This window comes from Podarcis bocagei (assembly GCF_964188305.1).
Source record: "Podarcis bocagei genome assembly, chromosome: 3".
Lineage (NCBI taxonomy): Eukaryota > Metazoa > Chordata > Lepidosauria > Squamata > Lacertidae > Podarcis > Podarcis bocagei.
Genome location: NC_138127.1, coordinates 36,472,132 through 36,491,616, shown reverse-complemented (window position 1 = coordinate 36,491,616; position 19,485 = coordinate 36,472,132). Strand labels below are relative to the sequence as shown.

General features: G+C 40.6%; 1 protein-coding gene across 1 annotated transcript in view; it reads left to right on the top strand.

Annotated features, from left to right (window-relative positions):
* The window catches only part of SEC63 (SEC63 homolog, protein translocation regulator), a 29,262-nt gene extending 10,487 nt beyond the window's left edge, over positions 1–18,775 (top strand). Inside the window, exons 3-21 of the mRNA XM_081186591.1 lie at positions 556–670; positions 1,451–1,563; positions 2,161–2,222; positions 3,568–3,626; positions 4,115–4,165; positions 4,376–4,484; positions 5,103–5,197; positions 5,282–5,414; positions 7,033–7,125; positions 7,833–7,987; positions 8,215–8,362; positions 8,937–9,019; positions 10,123–10,182; positions 10,698–10,868; positions 12,282–12,437; positions 13,306–13,407; positions 15,638–15,736; positions 16,290–16,394; positions 18,365–18,775. Of these exons, the coding sequence (XP_081042717.1) occupies positions 556–670; positions 1,451–1,563; positions 2,161–2,222; positions 3,568–3,626; positions 4,115–4,165; positions 4,376–4,484; positions 5,103–5,197; positions 5,282–5,414; positions 7,033–7,125; positions 7,833–7,987; positions 8,215–8,362; positions 8,937–9,019; positions 10,123–10,182; positions 10,698–10,868; positions 12,282–12,437; positions 13,306–13,407; positions 15,638–15,736; positions 16,290–16,394; positions 18,365–18,505 (2,050 nt within the window). The 3' untranslated portion in view covers positions 18,506–18,775. The remainder of the gene's footprint in view (positions 1–555; positions 671–1,450; positions 1,564–2,160; positions 2,223–3,567; positions 3,627–4,114; positions 4,166–4,375; positions 4,485–5,102; positions 5,198–5,281; positions 5,415–7,032; positions 7,126–7,832; positions 7,988–8,214; positions 8,363–8,936; positions 9,020–10,122; positions 10,183–10,697; positions 10,869–12,281; positions 12,438–13,305; positions 13,408–15,637; positions 15,737–16,289; positions 16,395–18,364) is intronic.
* Positions 18,776–19,485: the final 710 nt, after the last annotated feature.

Below are 19,485 nucleotides of genomic sequence, written 5' to 3'. Positions count from 1 at the left end.
GTGTGCGGAGCTTTTGACCTCCAGATGTTGCTGAACTACAACTCTTACCCTTGACTATTGGCTCTGCTTGCTGGGGCTGGTGGGAGTTGTAGTTCAGCAACATCTGGAGTGCTAAAGGTTCCCCACACCTATATGAAGGCATGTATTGAGAAATCCACATTGGTTTCACATTCTTGGCAAGACAGCTTATATAGATGCTTCTAGTTGGTCATCTGCTTCAGTGCACCACACACAAACCCTTCCATGTTTGTGTTCCCTTTTAATAGAGTGCTACAGAGAGGAATCACATGCCTCCACAATGAAAGGCATTCCTCCACAGTGAAAGGAATAGGAATTAATAACTTAGAACTGAGGAGAGATGCGTAAAATTCTGGGGAATGCTTATTCAGTTTGCATTGGTGATATTATTCTGTTCCCATTAATTATGAGAGGGAATAGCTCTGGGTTTTTGGCCATTGGGTTATTTGTCTGTGATACTGTCTTTTCCCAACATATTCATACAAATTGGTTACATACATGTCTGAAATTCTTACTTTAATCTTTCAAATTCAACAGGAAAATAGTTCTGCTTGCTGGATGGGCACTGTTTTTGTTTCTTGCTTACAAAGTTTCCAAAACAGACAGAGAATATCAAGAATACAATCCATATGAAGTATTAAATTTAGACCCAGTAAGTAATATCCTTTACTATTTAATACAGTTTTAATTCAGTTTGACATAAATGTACATGTACAGAATAGAATAATGGGAAGGTTAAAGTAGATCTGACCATGCTCAACTGCCTAAATGTAATAATACCATATACACCTTAGTTATTTTTTCTGATTAAGCAGTTTATAAAATTTTATAAATAAAAAAAATATGGGGCACAACTTTCACATTTAAACCCCCCTGTAATTACGCATATATGCTTTCAAACAAGATTCACTATTCAAAGTGCTCTGTAAGTTATCAATAAGCAATAAAATGAAGATGGCAAAGGTAGCAAAGGCAGAAATTTGATAAGGGCATATCCTTCAGTCCTTTACAGTCTGGGTTGGCAGTTTTGGACTGACATGACTTTGGTGGGCAATCTCTGCTTGGGCCTGGACAGGGAGGTTGTATCCCCATTGATTCTTATGGGCTTCTCAGAATTCATTGGTTCCACTGAACCTATTGGGACGAACTGAACATGATACTAAGGTGATCATATCATCAGGTCAAGTATTTGGGTTGGGGGAATACCCTTTTCCTCCCCCACTGCATATTGATCTGGGGTGGTCAATTTGGTTCTAACTGAATAAGAGTCCTTTCAGCATATAGCTGTAGACATGAACTCTTTGTGATACATCTTTGCCTTCACTTTGATTGTCTATTGAGTGGTGCTGAGAAATTAGAGCAGGTGTCTTAAGCAGTAGAAGTTCTCATTAATAGGTTTGATATAACTAACTTGAAACTTTTACCTTAATAGGGAGCAACTGTGTCAGAAATTAAAAAGCAGTACCGTTTGCTATCGCTGAAATACCATCCAGATAAAGGAGGAGATGAAGTTATGTTTATGAGGATTGCAAAGGCTTATGCAGCGTGAGTTTCTTAATAAGTTCTGTATATAGGATGGGAGGTTGATAATGCAGGCTAATACTTGTTGATACTTAACATCATGATCTAAATCTGAGTCACTTCATCATGCGACGTCAGCAATTGCTGCAGTAACAGCCTAATATTGCTTGTACTGATTCTTGTCTTGCCCTAGCTAATTAGTATATCTCCTCCTAAATGAGTAAGTTGAAGTTGCAAAAAACCCAGCTTGTAAAGTAGATTAATATCATCGTCTAGCACTCAGGTCTATTGGTTTAGGAAATCTCATCTGATAGCTTTATTGTACTGACGTTTTGCTCATTTTGCCCCACCTTTACCCTCTAGCACTGCAGTCTCTGCTAAAATACTTTGTAAAACTCCAGAGACATGGTACAAATTTGCATGATTTCCATAAAGTTGGTGGTAAATTTGGAACTCTGTCTAGCCCTTTGCTGATAAACTTCCCTTTTGTTTGTTTGGAACGAACATCTGGGTGGTCAAATAAGTTGTAGTCACTGAACAACAGAGGTCACTGTTCCCTTAAGGAACAGTCAAGGAAGTATTGAGGGGTTCTCTAACATGCTTTCTGCCTTCATTTGCTAGTTTAACTGATGAAGAATCTCGAAAGAATTGGGAAGAATTTGGCAATCCTGATGGGCCACAAGGTAGACCTAATAACAACAACAACAACAACTTCTTCTTCTTCTTCTTCTTCTTCTTCTTCTTCTTCTTCTTCTTCTTCTTCTTCTTCTTCTTCTTCTGTCTCCCTTCTGATTGGGTTGCCCCAGCCACTCTATATATCTTTATCTATATATATGAGTTTATTTAGTACTCCAACTTTTGTCTGGTGGTGGTTGGAGTTTTATTCATTTTGTTCACTGTTACACATCTTTGCACCAACTGCACTTTTCCATACACCCAAATCTAGCATTTTTCACTGAGGCTCCCCCCACTTAATTATCTAAATAACCAGCCTGGAAAATTTCTACATGTTTTGTTTTGCTTTGTGAATTGATTTTGATGGGTAGGAACCTCAGTTGCAGTGTTGTCCAGCACTTAATTTTATTAAATTACATGTAAATGAGTAACACTGACATAAATGATTGCTTATGTGCAGGCAGAGATTGCAGCCATAATATGCAATACTCTGTATGTGTAGTTTCCTTATTACTCCAGTACAGTCACACATGGTGTTCTCTGCCTGCAAAGAACCAACTCATGTGAAGCTCTAGCCAGGGAGCTGGCAGTTGTATGGTGAGTACCTCCTTGTCAGTTCCAATTGCCATGGCATCGGCAGCACCGGGAGCTTGCTCTTCAGTAAGCTATTCAGCTGGTCTGAAACCAGCTTGAAATGGTTCTGATAATCAGTATCATTCAGATGAGCTTGCATGGCAGCCACCTGATCACACTTTGGCCAGGAAGGCGATATTTGCAACTAGCCAATAGTTATTACAATTTTCCATGTCTAAGGAAAAGTTCTTTTAGGAGCAATCTCACAACCTCCTGTTTCAAGGCAGCTGGGACTTGATTAGTTGCATAAAGGAGCATTCACCACTTCCTGGACCCAGCTGGGATTCTTTGCCTGTGCATAATTCTTTTTTCAAGTGGTTATCTGTGTTTGTTTTTTTTTACACAAATTGGCTCACCCTTCCTCCTCTAAGTCCCTTTTGTTTCTTGGTGGATGTGAGGGAGTTGAATGGAAAGTGCTACCCTAATCTCTCAAGCCATGCATCAGTAGTAAAGGATTCCCATGAGGGTTAAGAACCTGAGCATCAGCTCCCTGGCTAGAACTCTAGAATATCTCAATAGTTTGTTCTGCACAAATGTGAAACTCTATCTGTGACTGCACAGACAGTCGTTTCAAGAACTTCAGTTCCTGTTTTCCCAACATACAGGAAGTACTGGAATATTTTTTTTTAAATCCACAATATATACAGTTTTCACAAATGCATGAATTCATTTGAGTTTACTGTCTTACTATTTCATAACCTGTTTTCTTGTTCTTTGCAGCTACAAGCTTTGGGATTGCATTGCCAGCTTGGATTGTGGATCAGAAGAATTCTATTTTGGTATGCTAACATTCTGTTCTTCCAGTTTAAATGTTCAAGCTGAAAACCACAGTGCAGATTACTTATGAGTATTCACGGGTTCTGTAGTTTTCAGAAAGGTGACAGTTCATGCATGCAGGATATTTATAAGCCTTGGCTTTTCTGTAACCAGCTGGGAGGAAGTGCTTATGCACTTGCCCATTCAGAATTGTGGACTAGTTTTGTAAAGAGTTAAAATGCATCTAAAATGCTTCAGCCCTGGAATGGTGCACCCCTTGGAGTATTTAAAATGGTCTAGCAAGAAAAACTTAAGGTGGGCTTTCAGTACAAATCTTAAAATATCCTACTTGATTGCTTGTAAGTTTCTGAAATTTTTACTTTAAGTGCTCTGTGGTTTTGTCCTTCAAACACCGTAACATATGGCTGCAATGGTGAAGACTGATTGCTCTATCTGTAATTACTTATGACTTGGTCAGAATGTCTGATCTTCTCCCATTATATTCTTCTAGGTCCTGCTTGTTTATGGATTGGCATTTATGGTTATTCTTCCAGTGGTTGTAGTAAGTATTTAGGAAAGGGGAAAGGTGCATTTTGGTAAAAGCTGGGGCTGCAGGGTGGGTCACTGGTCTTACAGCCATATTCCACCTGCTCATTTATTGGCCCTGCAAGCACACTTTTACAATGCAGAGTGTCAGAACTGGAGGCTATATTATTTTGACATATTTTAATGAAATTAATAGCTGTCACTTTTTCTGTCTTGAATGTTTTAGGGTTCCTGGTGGTATCGATCAATACGCTACAGTGGAGACCAGATTCTCATCCGCACCACCCAGATTTATACCTATTTTGTTTATAAAACAAGAAACATGGATATGAAAAGTAAGTTTCAGAGCACCAGTTAAAAGGATGAATTGTTGAATTCTGCACTCATTTGACTGTTCTTCAGCATTTAAAAATGTAACTCTCCGTGTGGAATGCCTAAGCATTCAATGGATCAATGTTTCAGTATGCTTAGGGGTTTCCTTTAGAATCCTGCTCAGTTCCTTCAGGGAGACATGGGAACTTAGGATGGTAAGTAAAGTGGTGCTGCCACTTTAGACTTCAGGTGGAGATTTGCATGACTGAATGCTCTTCCTCCTATAACCCTCTCTTGTCACATACAAAGAATTAACACATCTGAGTGAAAGCTTGACTAAAACAGTTTTCCGTGAAATACAGTTTTTAATGCAGATATTTTTTTTTAGCATTCATGTGAGCTTCTCCTTGCAGTGGTACAGTTCAGATATATGCTTGCCTACCTCAGTGAGAACTAGGCCCATTGTGGTGGCTGAGAAAACAGCTCCCGACAGCTTTTATTGTATCCTGATTTCCTTGTCTGGAAGCAGACATGCTGGCAGTGGGAAGGCATGCTAACACTTTTTTTTGGAGCTGGGCAACTGTAGTAAAAGGGTATTTACAAAAGCTTTCTTTGTATTTATATTCTGGTTTTCTTTGCAGGGCTTATAATGGTTTTAGCAGGTGCTTCCGAATTTGACCCGCAGTATAATAAAGATGCAACAAGCAGACCTGTAGACAACATTCAAATACCACAGGTTTGCTACTGCTGAGAAACGTTAAACTACGTGTGTTGGTGCCAAAATATTATTTAGTTAACCCCCTTCTATTTGTCGTTTCAGCTAATCAGGGAAATTGGCAGCATTAATCTGAAGAAAAATGAACCTCCGCTTACCTGCCCTTACAGCCTGAAGGCCAGAGTGCTCTTACTGGCTCACCTTGCCAGAATGAAAATTCCTGAGACACTTGAACAAGGTACCTTGCTTGAGAAACCACAACATCATAAGGCTAGAAATAGGCCTTGAAGTGGAGCATGGCAAGTCATAAGTTCTGGTCTTATCATTTTCTTGGTTTTTATGTGTGCACTGTATTTTTTTTTTTTTTTAAAGGAAAACCACAAAGGGATCCATATTTCATGCTAAGAAAAGCGGAAGTATGCAGCCTGATAAGTTATGCAAATTAAATCCATTGAATAACTTACTTTCATTAGGCATCATTTATAGCTTTTAGTCCTGGAAACCATATTGGACATTTGAAATCTTGCCTCTACCCCTGGGCATATCAAAACCTCTCTGGCTTCTGAGGTCTGAAGCTGCACCAAGCAAAATTGGCTTCCCCACTCAGATGTCAAAGAGAGAAATAATTATACGACCTTCCGTAATATCTGAAGGCAGCCCTGTATCGGAAAGCATTTCATGTGCTGTTTTCATTCTGTTGTGTTTTTGTATATTCTGTTGGTAGCTGCCCAGAGTGGCTGGGGCAACCCAGTCAGAGGGGCAAAATTGGACATAAACCAATTTGGAAGTTTCAGGCTCTCCTGTGTATGAAAGTGTCACAAACTGTGAATCTTTCTTTTGACCTCTTGAATCGGACTTCTTTGGGTTTTAGGGGTTTTTTGGGGGGGGTTATTACAGGGTTGAGAAGAGGTAAGTGTTGCAAATATATCACCTCTCACAACCCTGCTCCCCCCCCTTTTTTTGCAGAAGGGAAAGGAAAAACACTTTCTCACCCACCTATGGAGTTCCTGTTGATTAGGCCTCCTCAGTGTCATTGCAGTATTATTTTGAAGTGCAGCATTTTACCTTTCTGCTTCTATCCATTTACTTAGGATCACATAAAGGGGCACATTCAGACACTACTGGGTTGGGGAGCTAAAATGTCCCTCTGCTCTTGATAACTCCAACCATTAAAAAAATAAAATCAAAACCTGCTCCTGTCTTGTCTAATTCATTTGGACACAATGGTCACAGAGTAGGACGGAGCTCCAAGGAAGGGAGCTCACCTGTTGGTTGCATGTTGAAGGTTTCAGGTTCAATTTCTGGTGCCTCCCTAAAGAGCTGCTGCCAGTTGGTGTAAGCAATACTAAACTAGATGAACCAATGGTCTGAATTGGTATGAGGTAGCTCCCTGTGTTGCTGTTGCTTGAAAGAGGCCATTTCAGCACTTGTTTGACAAGTTGCGCCTTCTACAATTCCCTCCCTTTTTATTAGCCTACACAGCAAAGGTGACTAACCTGTGGCCCTCCAGATGTTTTTGGACTACAGTCCCAGCCACAAACACTGGTGATCAGGGATATTGTAGACCATCATCATCTGGAGGGAGGAGAGAAATGTACATACAGTAAAGCAATTGAAAGTGGTCATGCTTTAGTTTTAGGTAAATCTTAAGTATAAGATTGTTCTAAAGAGTGACACAATTTTGAAAAAGTGGGATGGGCCACACATTATGACACTTCTGTCTGTATAAACATAAGGAACAATTGGCAAGGAGATATTAATAGCAGTATAACATAATCAAAAAATGAGACAAAAGCTACACTGTGTGGCAAGATTTACCTTATATACAGAACTGTTGAATGTCTTATGTCTTGCAGATCAGCAGTTTATCTTGAAAAAGTGTCCTGCTTTGCTTCAAGAAATGGTTAATGTAATCTGCCAACTAATCATAATGGCACGTAGCCGTGAAGGTAAGAATAAGCTTTATTATATTCCAGCTTGTAAAATATACCTTCACACCCTCATGAATTCTACAAGATATCGATAATTTCCCCCTCAGAATAATTTGTTTCTAGGAGATACAGGCAATTTATTAGGGAAATAGTTATAGAAAGAAGTAGCCAATTTTCTGTAAAGAAAGAGAAATTTTCTTATGTGAAGTTGGCATTTCATGTATTGTTTTTTTTAAAAAAGGCTTTTACTGACATGTCAAATCAATATCTAAGGGAGGTCTCCAACAAAGTAGTTACATTAGCCCAAAGATTTCCATTTGCACAACTGACCTTAACCCCCCTCTCCTCCCCTTGCCCTTCAGAACAGATTTATGGGGTACAGAGTGTGAGGAGGGGGGAATTCTGTTGCACTACTAGAAGTCCTTGTGCTAATGGAACTACTTCATACCACCCTAAATATTTATTTTGAAAATAAGATACTAAAGTGGGTATTAAACTGTGTTGCATTACTACACAAAACTTTGAAACAAAACAGTATTTTTTTTTAAAAAAAACCAGTCTTCCCCCTTTTAATGTTCTCTCCAGTTTCACTGAAGTATATAGTACAACCTTAGAGAATTGACATATTTAGTAAAAACGCTTGTTGTATTAATTCCTGAGTTACTGAAATGTCTCACTAACAGTTAAGTATACATTATTTTTCTCCTTTTCTCCCATTCCTCCAGAAAGAGAGTTTCGTGCTCCATCATTGGGTTCTCTGGAAAACTGCATGAAGCTTTCACAGATGACTGTTCAAGGGCTTCAGCAGTTTAAATCTCCACTCCTCCAACTCCCACACATTGAAGAGGACAATCTCAGACGGGTTTCTAATCATAAAAAGGTAAGGTTCTCTAGGTCATCAGGAGCCATGTTCAAACTAACTTGCTCTATCTATGACTTGGAAAAAGTTAATTCCACAATGCCTTGACTCCGTTACTTAATTTTCCAGAGAGTGCCACTGTTCATACCTTCTGTTTCCACTGTGATAGATGTTAGCAATATCAATAAATTATGTGGTAGTGGGTTTTATTTTTGGAAAATAGAATTTTTGCTCTTTTTTTTACCCAGTACAAAATCAAAACCATCCAAGACCTGGTGAGTTTAAAAGCATCGGATCGCCACAATTTACTGCACTTCCTTGAAGATGAAAAATATGAAGATGTTATGGCTGTCCTTGGCAGTTTTCCACATATCACCATGGATATAAAACCCCAGGGTAGGTGGTGTTCTAAATGTCCGCTCTTCATTATTTGGTATGCATTCATGGTGCACTTAATGGTGTCTGTAGAATTTAAATTGTTTAGCCTTAAGGAATTGCAGATTTCCTGTATTCTGTAGTCTTACATTTAGAGTTTGAGAAAGCTCTAGCTTGCAAGCCTATCTTGGACTGCCAATGGGTCCAATTTGGCCTACAAAGTCGTTTCTCCTTTGCCATGCCCACTTACCAATCAGAAGACATCATCAGGTAACATCAGTTGATGGGCAGAGAGTCCAATCCTGTGCCTCAGCAGCATATTTCCTGTGAGGAACACTCTGGTGAACCAAACACCTCTCCACACTCCTTGTGCCACATTCAGAAAGTCCCTTGAGTCTTCAGTTGGATGGGTGGTTAAAGGTGCCAGTGAGGGCTTTAAGTTGCATTTTCAAAGTTCTTTTAAGATATTCTCAAGTAGGATTGCAGTCATAAATTTGACAGCTGAGTGAAGCTTATTTACAAGGAAGCTATTAAATTGGGGAAAAAACCAGTGTATATTGATGTATCCTTTCACCCCTTCCTCTTCCTTCCCAAGTTTTGGATGACGAGGACAGCAACAACATCACAGTAGGATCGCTCGTTACAGTTTTGGTCACCCTAACAAGACAGACAATGGCAGTAAGTATTCTTATTTGCACACATTATTTTTGGGTTCAAACTTTCAAAAATGTATATTGAGCAAAAAAAAACTTACTTCCATCTAACTGCACATCTGGTTCATAAATTGAGCAGCAGTGGTCAATGATATGCCCTGAGTCATCATTGATGGCCAAGGGCCATATTTCAGTGGTAGAGCCCCTGCTTTGCCTACAGAAGGTCCCATGTTCAATCCCTGGCCTCTCCAAGTAGGGCTGGGAAAGGCCCTACTTGGAGACCTGAAGACCTCAGGACTGTCTGAAACTCAGCAGCAGTACTGAGCTAGATGGGATCAGTGGTCTCTATATAAGGCAGGTTCCAGTGTTATCATGTATTAAGGGTCACTGAAGATAAAACACCAGAGAGAAGAAAATTTCAGATCTCACGTTCACATACTTTTTTGTGCAGTCAGCCTCACATACTCAGCTGCCAATCATTTGGAAAGCAAGTGATTTCATGGTGGTTAACCAGTTTTGTAGACTGGATGTAGGATAATAATAATAATAATAATAATAATAATAATAATAATAATAATAATAATTTATACCCTGCCGCTCTGGGCAGCTCCCAACAGAATATTAAAAACACAATAAAACATCAAACTTTAAAAACTTCCCTAAACAGGGCTGCCTTCAGACGTCTTCTAAAAGTTAGATACAGTGGTACCTCAGGTTACATACGCTTCAGGTTACACACTCCGCTAACCTAGAAATAGTGCTTCAGGTTAAGAACTTTGCTTCAGGATAAGAACAGAAATTGGGCTCTGGTGGCGTGGCAGCAGCAGGAGGTCCCATTAGCTAAAGTGGTGCTTCAGGTTAAGAACAGTTTCAGGTTAAGTACGGACCTCTGGAACAAATTAAGTACTTAACCTGAGGTACCACTGTAGTTGTTTGTTTCCTTGACATCTGATGGGAGGGCGTTCCACAGGGTGGTTGCACTACTGAGAAGCCTCTCTGTTAATAACTAGAATCTTCATATGTTTGAGGAGTGAGCTAGTGCCTTGCCCATTCGGAACATTGAGTCGATCATGAATTCATGTCGTTGGTATTGTGAGACTAATAGACTTTGCTTGCCTCCCTATTCAGGAAGTATTCGAAAAAGAGCAGTCGACCTGTTCAGCTGAAGAGCAGCCTGCGGAGGATGGCGTAAGTTCAGAACTAGTGGTTTTGCGTGACTATGTTGCATCTCAATGAGCTCCTTATGTTAGAAATAAATGGAAATACAGCTACATTAAAAGCATGCTCCTCTGCTGTTTGCATAAGTATCCAACTTAACCCTGTCTCACTTATCCATGGCTGTCAAGAGCAGTGTGATCGATGTTGGAAACTAGAGCAGATCTGCGCCTGCTAAATCTCTCGTGCAGCCACCATTTCTGATGATAGTTATGCAGTGTCTTGTCTCATCTTGGCTTGCCTTTCTCATTGCCTTGGCTTTTCCCTCCACCAGCTGACATGTAGCATGTGTTGTCCATTGGCACTGGGGGGGCTGGCTATCAAACGGAATGCTCTGAGATCCAGAGGTGTCCTGGCGGATACTGTTGCCCGAAGGCTTGCTACTTTGCTACAAACTTAAAAGGCTTAGAGGTTATCGGTTGTAACCTTGAAAGCAGCTTGACGTGGAAGCGTCCACTCTTGATGTTAAACCCTTGTTTACTTTGCAGCAAGGCGATGCGAACAAAACGAAGAGCAAAGGATGGCAGCAGAAGAACAAAGGGACAAAGAAGGCTTCAAAATCAAAGAAGAAGAAAGTTGTGAAAAAGAAGCCTGCACCAGCCCCTCTTCAGCAGACGAAGCAGCAGAAGCAAAAGCAAGCAAATGGAATTGCAGGGAGTGTATGTATCAGCGCAGATGGGAGTGGGGAGGAGCGGCTAAGCTATGGGACCTGTAGTGGTTTGGAGTTACTCGTGCGTAAACTGTCCCCTTTTGGAGCTTGGCTGCCTGGGTTAAACCGTCCTGACTGCACAGCCCATCTCAGCATGGCTGCCTCAGTCGCTCGCAGAGTCTGTCTGTGGGCGTTTCTTAAACCGTTGCCAGCATAAGAGTTGTTTGACTCCCAATCGTCTCCGCCTCTCATTGCGCGGGAGTCTCCTGCGCAAGGAGGGCGTGGGTAGTGGAGGACCAGGGCTCTCCTCACAGACTTCCAAGGAAGAATCCCGGAGCCCTTCCACCTCTTCTCCCATTTGCTCTCCTGGCTCCTTGGTGTTACGCTGATTTCCTTCCCCCTCCATCAAGCTGCGTCTCCCCCTAGTGCTTGTTCCTTCCCCTGCAGAATCAGAGAGCCTCTCCTTCGCCTGTTGCTCTGATGTCAGTTTCCTGACAGGACCTAACAGAGAGCACTGACTAAAATCCTAGGGAAAAGTAGAGCAGTGTTTAAGGCAGCCCTTTTAGAAGTCAAAATCAAGCCAACAAGCTGCATATTGTAGGCAGTGTAAAATCACCTTACTCAGGTTAGAAAAAACTCAGGTTAGAAAAAACAATGCTGTTATTCAGGATTCGAAGGCAGGTCCCTATATCAGTTGACAGAAATTAATGTTGCTGTCCATCCTTATCTAGGACTCACAGAGCGGAGACAGGGGTGTGTATATATATTACATCACACAAACACATATGTTTATCTATGAATAAAAACTGCAGTATATCAGACTTTGATTTTAGATAGAATTTGATAACATGGCTTCATTTGTTTCATTAGGAAATATTAGTTGTCAGCCTTTTCGTAAGATTTTTCTAACCGTTCTTTGAAGAGATGGACATGGCTACAGCAGAGGCCAGGAACCTTTCACCTGCGGGCCACTTTTGGCCTGTAAAGCCGTTTCCCCCAAACCATGACTGCCTGTCCCACACAAGACATCATCTGTGACATCATGTGTAGGGCAGGTAGAGACATGGCTGCCAGTGCAGTTGGGGGCATTGAAGTGTGCTCCTAATTTTGGATTGGCAAGAGAAAGCAGGTTTTGTCTTTACTGCCCATCAGCCGTTGGGTGATAGAGCTAAAGTCTACTGCATCGACTGCATGTGGCACTTTGAAGTCCCAAATCACTTGGCATAATTGTGACATCGAGTGATTGACAGGTGGCAGTCCTGCCTACCTATCAAATTTGTCCTGCAGTGCTGAAAAGCCATCCATGAAATGGAAGGATTCAGTGCAGTATTTGAACAAATCTTCTGTTCCATCTTATGCCATCAGTGTCAGAGCTCTTGAGTACTGTTATTAAAGTAATCACAGGATTGTCCTTTTTCTGTAGGAAGTTGTAAAGGAAGACGAAGATGAAGTTTCTGATAAAGGGAGTGAATCTGATGAAGATGACACTAATAGAGACTCTTTAAGTGACAAAGATGATGGAAGCGACAGAGACTCCGACAGAGAACAAGACGAGAAACAAAGCAAGGATGATGAAGCTGTAAGGCTCACTTGTCAGTGTGTGATGTCATTGCAGTGTAACATCAATAATAGGATGGTGGTCGGCTGATTATAACCATGTGTCCTGGGAAAACGTTTTTGTCTTTAAGAGGGCCGTCAGAGTTCTTGCATCTGTGAAAAGGGGGAAATGCTGTTTCTCAGCTAAGAGCATCGTTGAAGGGAATAAATCAAAGACTGCTAGTCATGATAAGCACTCCAGTATCAGAAGCAGTCTGCTGCTGTGCTTGGGTCCTGCCTGTGGGCTCCCAATAGATACCTGGCTGGCCACAGTTCATAAAATGCTGGATTAGATGGGCCATTGGTCTTTACCAGGACTGTTCTTATGCTGGAAAAACACACAGACGCACATTTGTATGCACATCTCGATAATGGATGAGCTTCCTGTATAATTCCCCATATAAAATCTCCACTCTGCATTAGAAGCTATGATAGTACTGTATAGTAATTATTGCATTGCATAAGTTTGTGCACGCTTAGTTCTAGAACTAGAATTCTGGAAGACTGTGTCTCAGCAACTTATAGGCTACTGCTTATAATATTTTAAGTGTAGAGAGGACTGATGGGTGAGGAAAAGAATTGGGATATTGTTGACACGGAGAAAATCCATGCCTTGGTTGCAGAATATAAAGCTCTGAAGCTGGTTATTTCTGTAATAAGGAAATATGTTGGGGGATTTATTGAAAGATGGCAATGATAACTGGTAAGAACTGATTTCAAAAAACTTTGTCCTATCATCATTGTCAGTAACATTAAGATGTTTGTATTCCCGTTTTCATTCACCTACACTTCCTACCACGTTGTGAAATTACTTTCTAAAATATGCTGAATACCTCTTCTCTCTCCATTAGGAGTGGCAGGAATTACAGCAGAGTATACAGCGCAAGGAACGGGCTCTCTTGGAAACCAAATCAAAAATAACCCATCCTGTGTACAGTCTCTACTTTCCTGAGGTCAGCAGATGGAGAGCTAAATAATGTTGCATTGAAATCATTCTCCTTTTGACAAGTTATAAAGCCAATTTAAGTATAAAACTTGATTCTGAAATTAATATTATAAAGCTTTTTCAAAAAGGTTTCATGACAGTTGTTCACAAAATAAGGGAGACCTGAAGACTTCAAACTCTGCAGTACCTGGCTATCTTTCTGCACAGCCATACTCTTATACTTCCCCCATTTGTTCAGGAGCAGTTCCCAATGTGTTGTTCTTGTAAAGTGGTATAGGAAACTGCAGTCTCTTGAGCTTTGCTGGGGATCTTGGAAATAACTTCTTTAGATATTCCATGCTGTACTCTCTGCAGAATGTTGAGCTGGGATTTGCTGAGGTTGTATCTTCTCATTATACTACTAAATAAGCTGTTTCTTGATAAGTGGAGCTAAGAACTGCACAGGTTGCCATGGAACCTTGCCCTCCTATTCAGTTCCATAAACATACTGATTTCCTGGCATGCTTATGTTTACCACCCATCTGCTTGAAAAGAGCATTGCCCACTCCACAGGTAGTGTGCCAGCTTAATCCAGACATGCACTCTATTCTATCAGTGATCTGCTTAAAAAGGAAACCTTTAGAACAGAAATCTAAATCTTTCTTGTCAAGCAGTGCCAAATATTGGGCAACATGCTTAGTTTTGTCTGACACTTAAGACTGCTCTGTTTCTTCAAAATTGTGCCAATCTCATTAATATTGGCTTGCCATATGAACAGTTTATTCTTTGTTCATCTGCCATGCTAGAGTGCAGAACTAGCCATTGTGATTAATATTTTAATAACACAACAGCCTTTATTTTTTTGAAAACAATTGCTCTCTTTTTAATCCCTATTTAGAGAGTGTTTTGTACCATTGGGAGTGCAAATTAAGACATGTCAGTTAGATCTGTTTTGTGGAAATTGGAAACACTGGAATTTTGTTTACACAAAATTAAGCACCAGAAAACTGAAACAAGCAGACCCTTCTACGAAAGGTAGAAATATTGACCCCAACAGAGTTCTCTTGGTCAGGATGCCAGCTGCATCCTCTTTGAGGTCGCTATAACTTGTGGGGGGCTCAAGCAGGCCAGCTTAACTCCCTCCCCTCTCAGTTTCCATTTTTCAACCTACCAAAACTCCTGGAAGTCACAGAGCACCCCATCCCTATTTGGATATTTCGGGGAAGGGGGGGGCTTTGTACGTGTAAAAATGGACACTTCACGATTCACCTGAGGATGTGATGCCTGTCTGTTCCTGTTGTGACCCTATTTGGCTCATTCATGTTGGCACTCAAACACCTGAGTCCGCTATTAAAAGGAGCAAATAGATACCGAAGACGGATAGGACAGGGAGTCCTGGCGTGGCCATGGAGACGACCCTGTTATGAACCCTCTAGATCTCTCTTCTTAACTAGCGTTTAATCTAGGCAATTTAGGCCTAGTTATCTCAAGCAGTTGGTGAGGCGATAAATCGGTGTGCCAAGTATATTATTTATTCTTAGTTTACTATTTTATTTTGTCTACTTACGCAACACTTACTAGATCTAAAATATCGAAATGGTTTACAATAAGGAGTCTAGTCTCTGAAGAGTCAAGGGATCTATATCCCTTTGTAATGCAGGTGGCAGCTCTCATATGATTGGGCAGAAGATTCTGACACAGAAGACAAGAACGTAAAGGAAAAAGCTAGGCTTAGAACCCTCCTTCCCAACATCTAACTTTCTGTATTCATAAAGGGGCAATCCATATTGACAGCTTCTAACCTCAGTCTAAATCAGGCTTCCTCAACCTTGGCCCTCCAGATGTTTTGAGACTACAATTCCCATCATCCCTGACCACTGGTCCTGCTAGCTAGGGATCATGGGAGTTGTAGGCCAAAAACATCTGGAGGGCCAAGGTTGAGGAAGACTCATCTAAATGAAGTAGTATAGTTGAGACCCAAACCTAGCACTTCATCTGTGCTTTCCAAAAACGTCACTGCCTAAAATGGCAATATTTTGACTCACTGGTCTGTATTAAGGGTGGTGAGGTGCAGCGAGGAAGAAGCTAAAAAAGGCTTTCTTGGGATGAGCCAATTCAACCAAAGCGCTTGCAGCTCCTGCTGAATGTACAAAAATGCACAAGTTTTCATATTGAAAATTCAGTTTCACTGATCTAGGTATGGCTTTCTTTTTTCTTTTTCTTTTTTCTAACGTCCTCCCTATTTTTCTCCTGAACAGGAAAAGCAAGAATGGTGGTGGCTATATATAGCAGATAGGAAGGAACAAACACTAATATCTATGCCATATCATGTGTGTACACTAAAAGATCGGGAAGAGGTAAAGTATCATGTTACTTTCCAACATTTGTTTGAACCACTGGTGTAGCAGTAAGATACTTATTCCCATTGACACTCTTATTCTTAAAAAAACACCCCCAAACCCAGTAAGTATAAGTCTCTCCTCTCTTCCAAGGGAAAGGAGCTACACCTCTCAAAAGTAGATACAAATAATTAATAAAAGAGAACTAATAATGGCTGCTGTTTAACTTGTTGAGCGATCATGGGGCACCCATTATTATTATTATTGTTGTTGTTGTTGGTAGTGGTTATTGGTTTCTATTGATTTATTAGTTTATTTCTTGCTTGTACAGTATAGGATATTTTGTTTTTTGATGTTTGATGCTTTGTTGTGTTTTATATATGTTGTAAGCCACCCAGAGTGGCTGGGGAAACCCAGCAAGATGGGCAGGATATGAATTTTAAAAATAATATTGTTATAATATTATTATGATTATGGGCTTTTCTGTTCATTTTATCAAAACTGTTTCACAGCTCTGCTTGTAAATGTCTGCTTATAACTTGATGTTGTTGTGGATTAATTTTGTCTCTAGGTAGAACTAAAGTTTCCTGCACCTGGCAAACCTGGAAACTACCAATATACGGTTTATTTAAGATCAGATTCCTACATGGGCTTGGACCAGATTAAACCATTGAAGGTATGCTCTCTTAACACTTGCGGGTTTGGGAGGGGAGTTTTTGCAAATTCACTGCAGAGATTGAAGGTGACTGTTGCTATATAGAATTTAATGTACACAGTCTTGTGCTATTCCACAATTGTGATTTCTTCATCAATGCTGGGTTTTTCATTTAACCAAAGGATCGTTTATCTTTGTTCCAAAGTTCTGCTTAAGCACAAGCAACGAGATCCAAAGATTGCGACTTCTTTTACAACTGCAAGTTTAAAAAATCTCTAACTTGGCTTACCACCCAAATACATGCATATCAATGCAATCAGACACAGATCAGTGATAGAGCCATTTACAATGCAAAACTGAGATAAAACTGCCTTTGAGGTACCAAAAACAGATCTAGAAGTTTTGGTGTGTTCATTTCCCTGTGTAAATGCATTCCATATCCTTGGGGCCAGCGATTCTGCATCTGCTCGCCACTGATAGCACTTCCCTTGGAAGAAGGAGCTGGAAGTAGCGCCTTCCCAGAAAGTGTGTAGTGTAGTTTCTTGCCTGGGAGAAGAGCTTTTCCCAGAGATTTTGTTCCACAAATGAGCTCTGCTTGATCAAAAGGCTTCCCCTCTTATCTCATTCTTGCGGCAGTGCACATCTGTGTGCATATCTACAAGAGTAATTATTTCTGTTCCTCCTTGGCTGGGACCTAAAGGATCACAATCTGCATGCATTAAGATACTGGTAGGAAACACTTATCTCTCAAAAGAGAGAGAGAGATATTCAGATATATCAAATGGAGTGGGGTCAAGGGTCCCTCACAAGGGGCTATTTAAGAATGCTGGGGAACATAGTGGGGAAGACAGTGCCAGTAATTCCCTTTTGCAAGTGTCCCTCCCACTTACACTAGTGTTAGATACAATCCAGGATAGCAGTGTCACTTGCAGAGCCACTTCAGTGCGACATCCGGGGATGTAAAAATGAACTAGTTAGGAGTCTACTTTCCTTTTTTTAAAAATAATTGTAGTATGTAATTGAGCCATTTATATGAGCTAAAGCTGATTGACTCCTGCTGACGGAGCCCCTTAATAATAATAATTTTATTATTTATACCCTGCCCATCTGGCTGGGTATCCCCAGCCACTCTGGGCGGCTTACAGCATATCTAAAAACATAAAACACCAAGCCTTAAAAACCTCCTGATACAGGGCTGCCTTCCAGACATCTTCTTAAAGTTGTGTGATTCTTTATCTCCTTGACATCTTTGATGGGAGGGCCTTTTACAGGGAGGGCGCCCCTGCCGAGAAGGCCCTCTGTCTGGTTCCCTGTAATTTTGCTTCTTGCGGTGAGGGAATCAGTAGAAGACCCTCGGAGGAGGACCTCAGTGTCCGGGCAGAACGATGGGGTGGAGACGCTCCTTCAGGTATACTGGGCTGAGACCGTTTAGGGCTTTAAAGGTCAGCACCAACACTTTGAAATGTCCTCGGAAATGTACTGGGAGCCAATATGGTCTTTCAGGACCGGTGTTATGTGGTCTCAGCGGCCACTCTCAGTCACCAGTCTAGCTGCCGCATTCTGGATTAGTTGTAGTTTCCGGGTCACCTTCAAAGGTAGCCCCACATAGAGCGCATTGCAGTAGTCCAAGCAGGAGATAACCAGAGCATGCACCACTCTGGCGAGACAGTCCGTGGGCAGGTAGGGTCTCAGCTGGTGTACCAGATGGAGCTGGTAGACAGCTGCCCTGGACACAGAATTATTGTGGTCATTGGGCTGTCACTGAGCTTCGTTTTTTGGCTTCTCTGCTTCTGCACTTTCCCTTGAAGTTTATTGTTTATCATTAGGCTTGCTGTGTGTGTACAAAGTACGTTACTGAAGTATTATTATTATTAGCCTTGTGACATAATTCATAATTCTGTAAGCCCCAACAACTTATATAAAATGATTAATCTCTGTGTTCTAACTCACTTCCATCCTTTTCTGGACAATCTCTCAAACTTTATTTGCAGCTGGAAGTTCATGAAGCTAAACCAGTGCCAGAAAACCATCCACAATGGGATACAGCAATAGAGGGAGATGAGGACCAGGAAGACAGTGAAGGTTTTGAAGACAGTTTTGAGGAAGAGGAGGAAGAGGAAGAGGATGACTAAAACAGTACCATGAACTAACTTGTGTTACACGGGATATCTCTACAAACTTTTGACCTGGGAAGGGATAAAACAAAAACAGTGCAGAAGTACTGAAGATGGATTTTTTTTTAAAGTTTCTCTTTACCAATTATGAGTGCTTTATGTAACTTCCCAGTGGAGGTCTTTTGATCAGTTGGTATAACCTGGAAGATGCATAGGGCTCTTTTACAGCCTTTAAGTACAGGACGTTGCATTTATTTCAACTGAAAATAAAAGCTTTTTTATTCTAAATGTCCAGACGTGTGGGCTATGTTGTCTGATCAACTTTTGGTCCAATATATTAAGAGGTACTATTATTAAATAGAAGCAATCTTTAAATCAACTTTTCACACTAGAAAGTTTATTTTATACGTTGAAGCCTCCTGTTGAAAATAACACCCCCTTGAGTTTCTGTTTTGGTAAAATCCAAAAGCAGTTTTGCAGTGATACATGAACATTACTGAAGCTGAGATTTATAGCTTTAAACTTTCTGTTTTGTTTTGGACTTCAGAATTGGCATCCTACCATTAGTTGGGGACATTCCTTATTGTCATGAGGGCTGATTTTTTTTAAAAAAGACGTAATCTACCTTAAGCAGAGGGGAACTTTTGCCCCATACTCTCATGCAGGTTATAAATGTTTCTGAATCTTTCAATGGCTTAAAGCATATTTAAGCAACTAATATCAGCAAATCATACAGAATTTATTTTGATAAAACTGTATGTATCAAATGACTGTGGGACCATATGTTACTCAGTGTGGTGGCTTAATACATAACACCTTTTACAAAAGGTAACAATTATCAAAGCTGACATTCTTGGCTTTTAATCTACCTTAACCCTGTCAGAAGCCTTTTAGGACAGACACATAAGGCACGCTAAGATGGTATGTTTTTGTATTTATTGATAACAATTCAAAATAAACTGGACTAAATTTGATAAAACGGCATTACAACAGTGCAT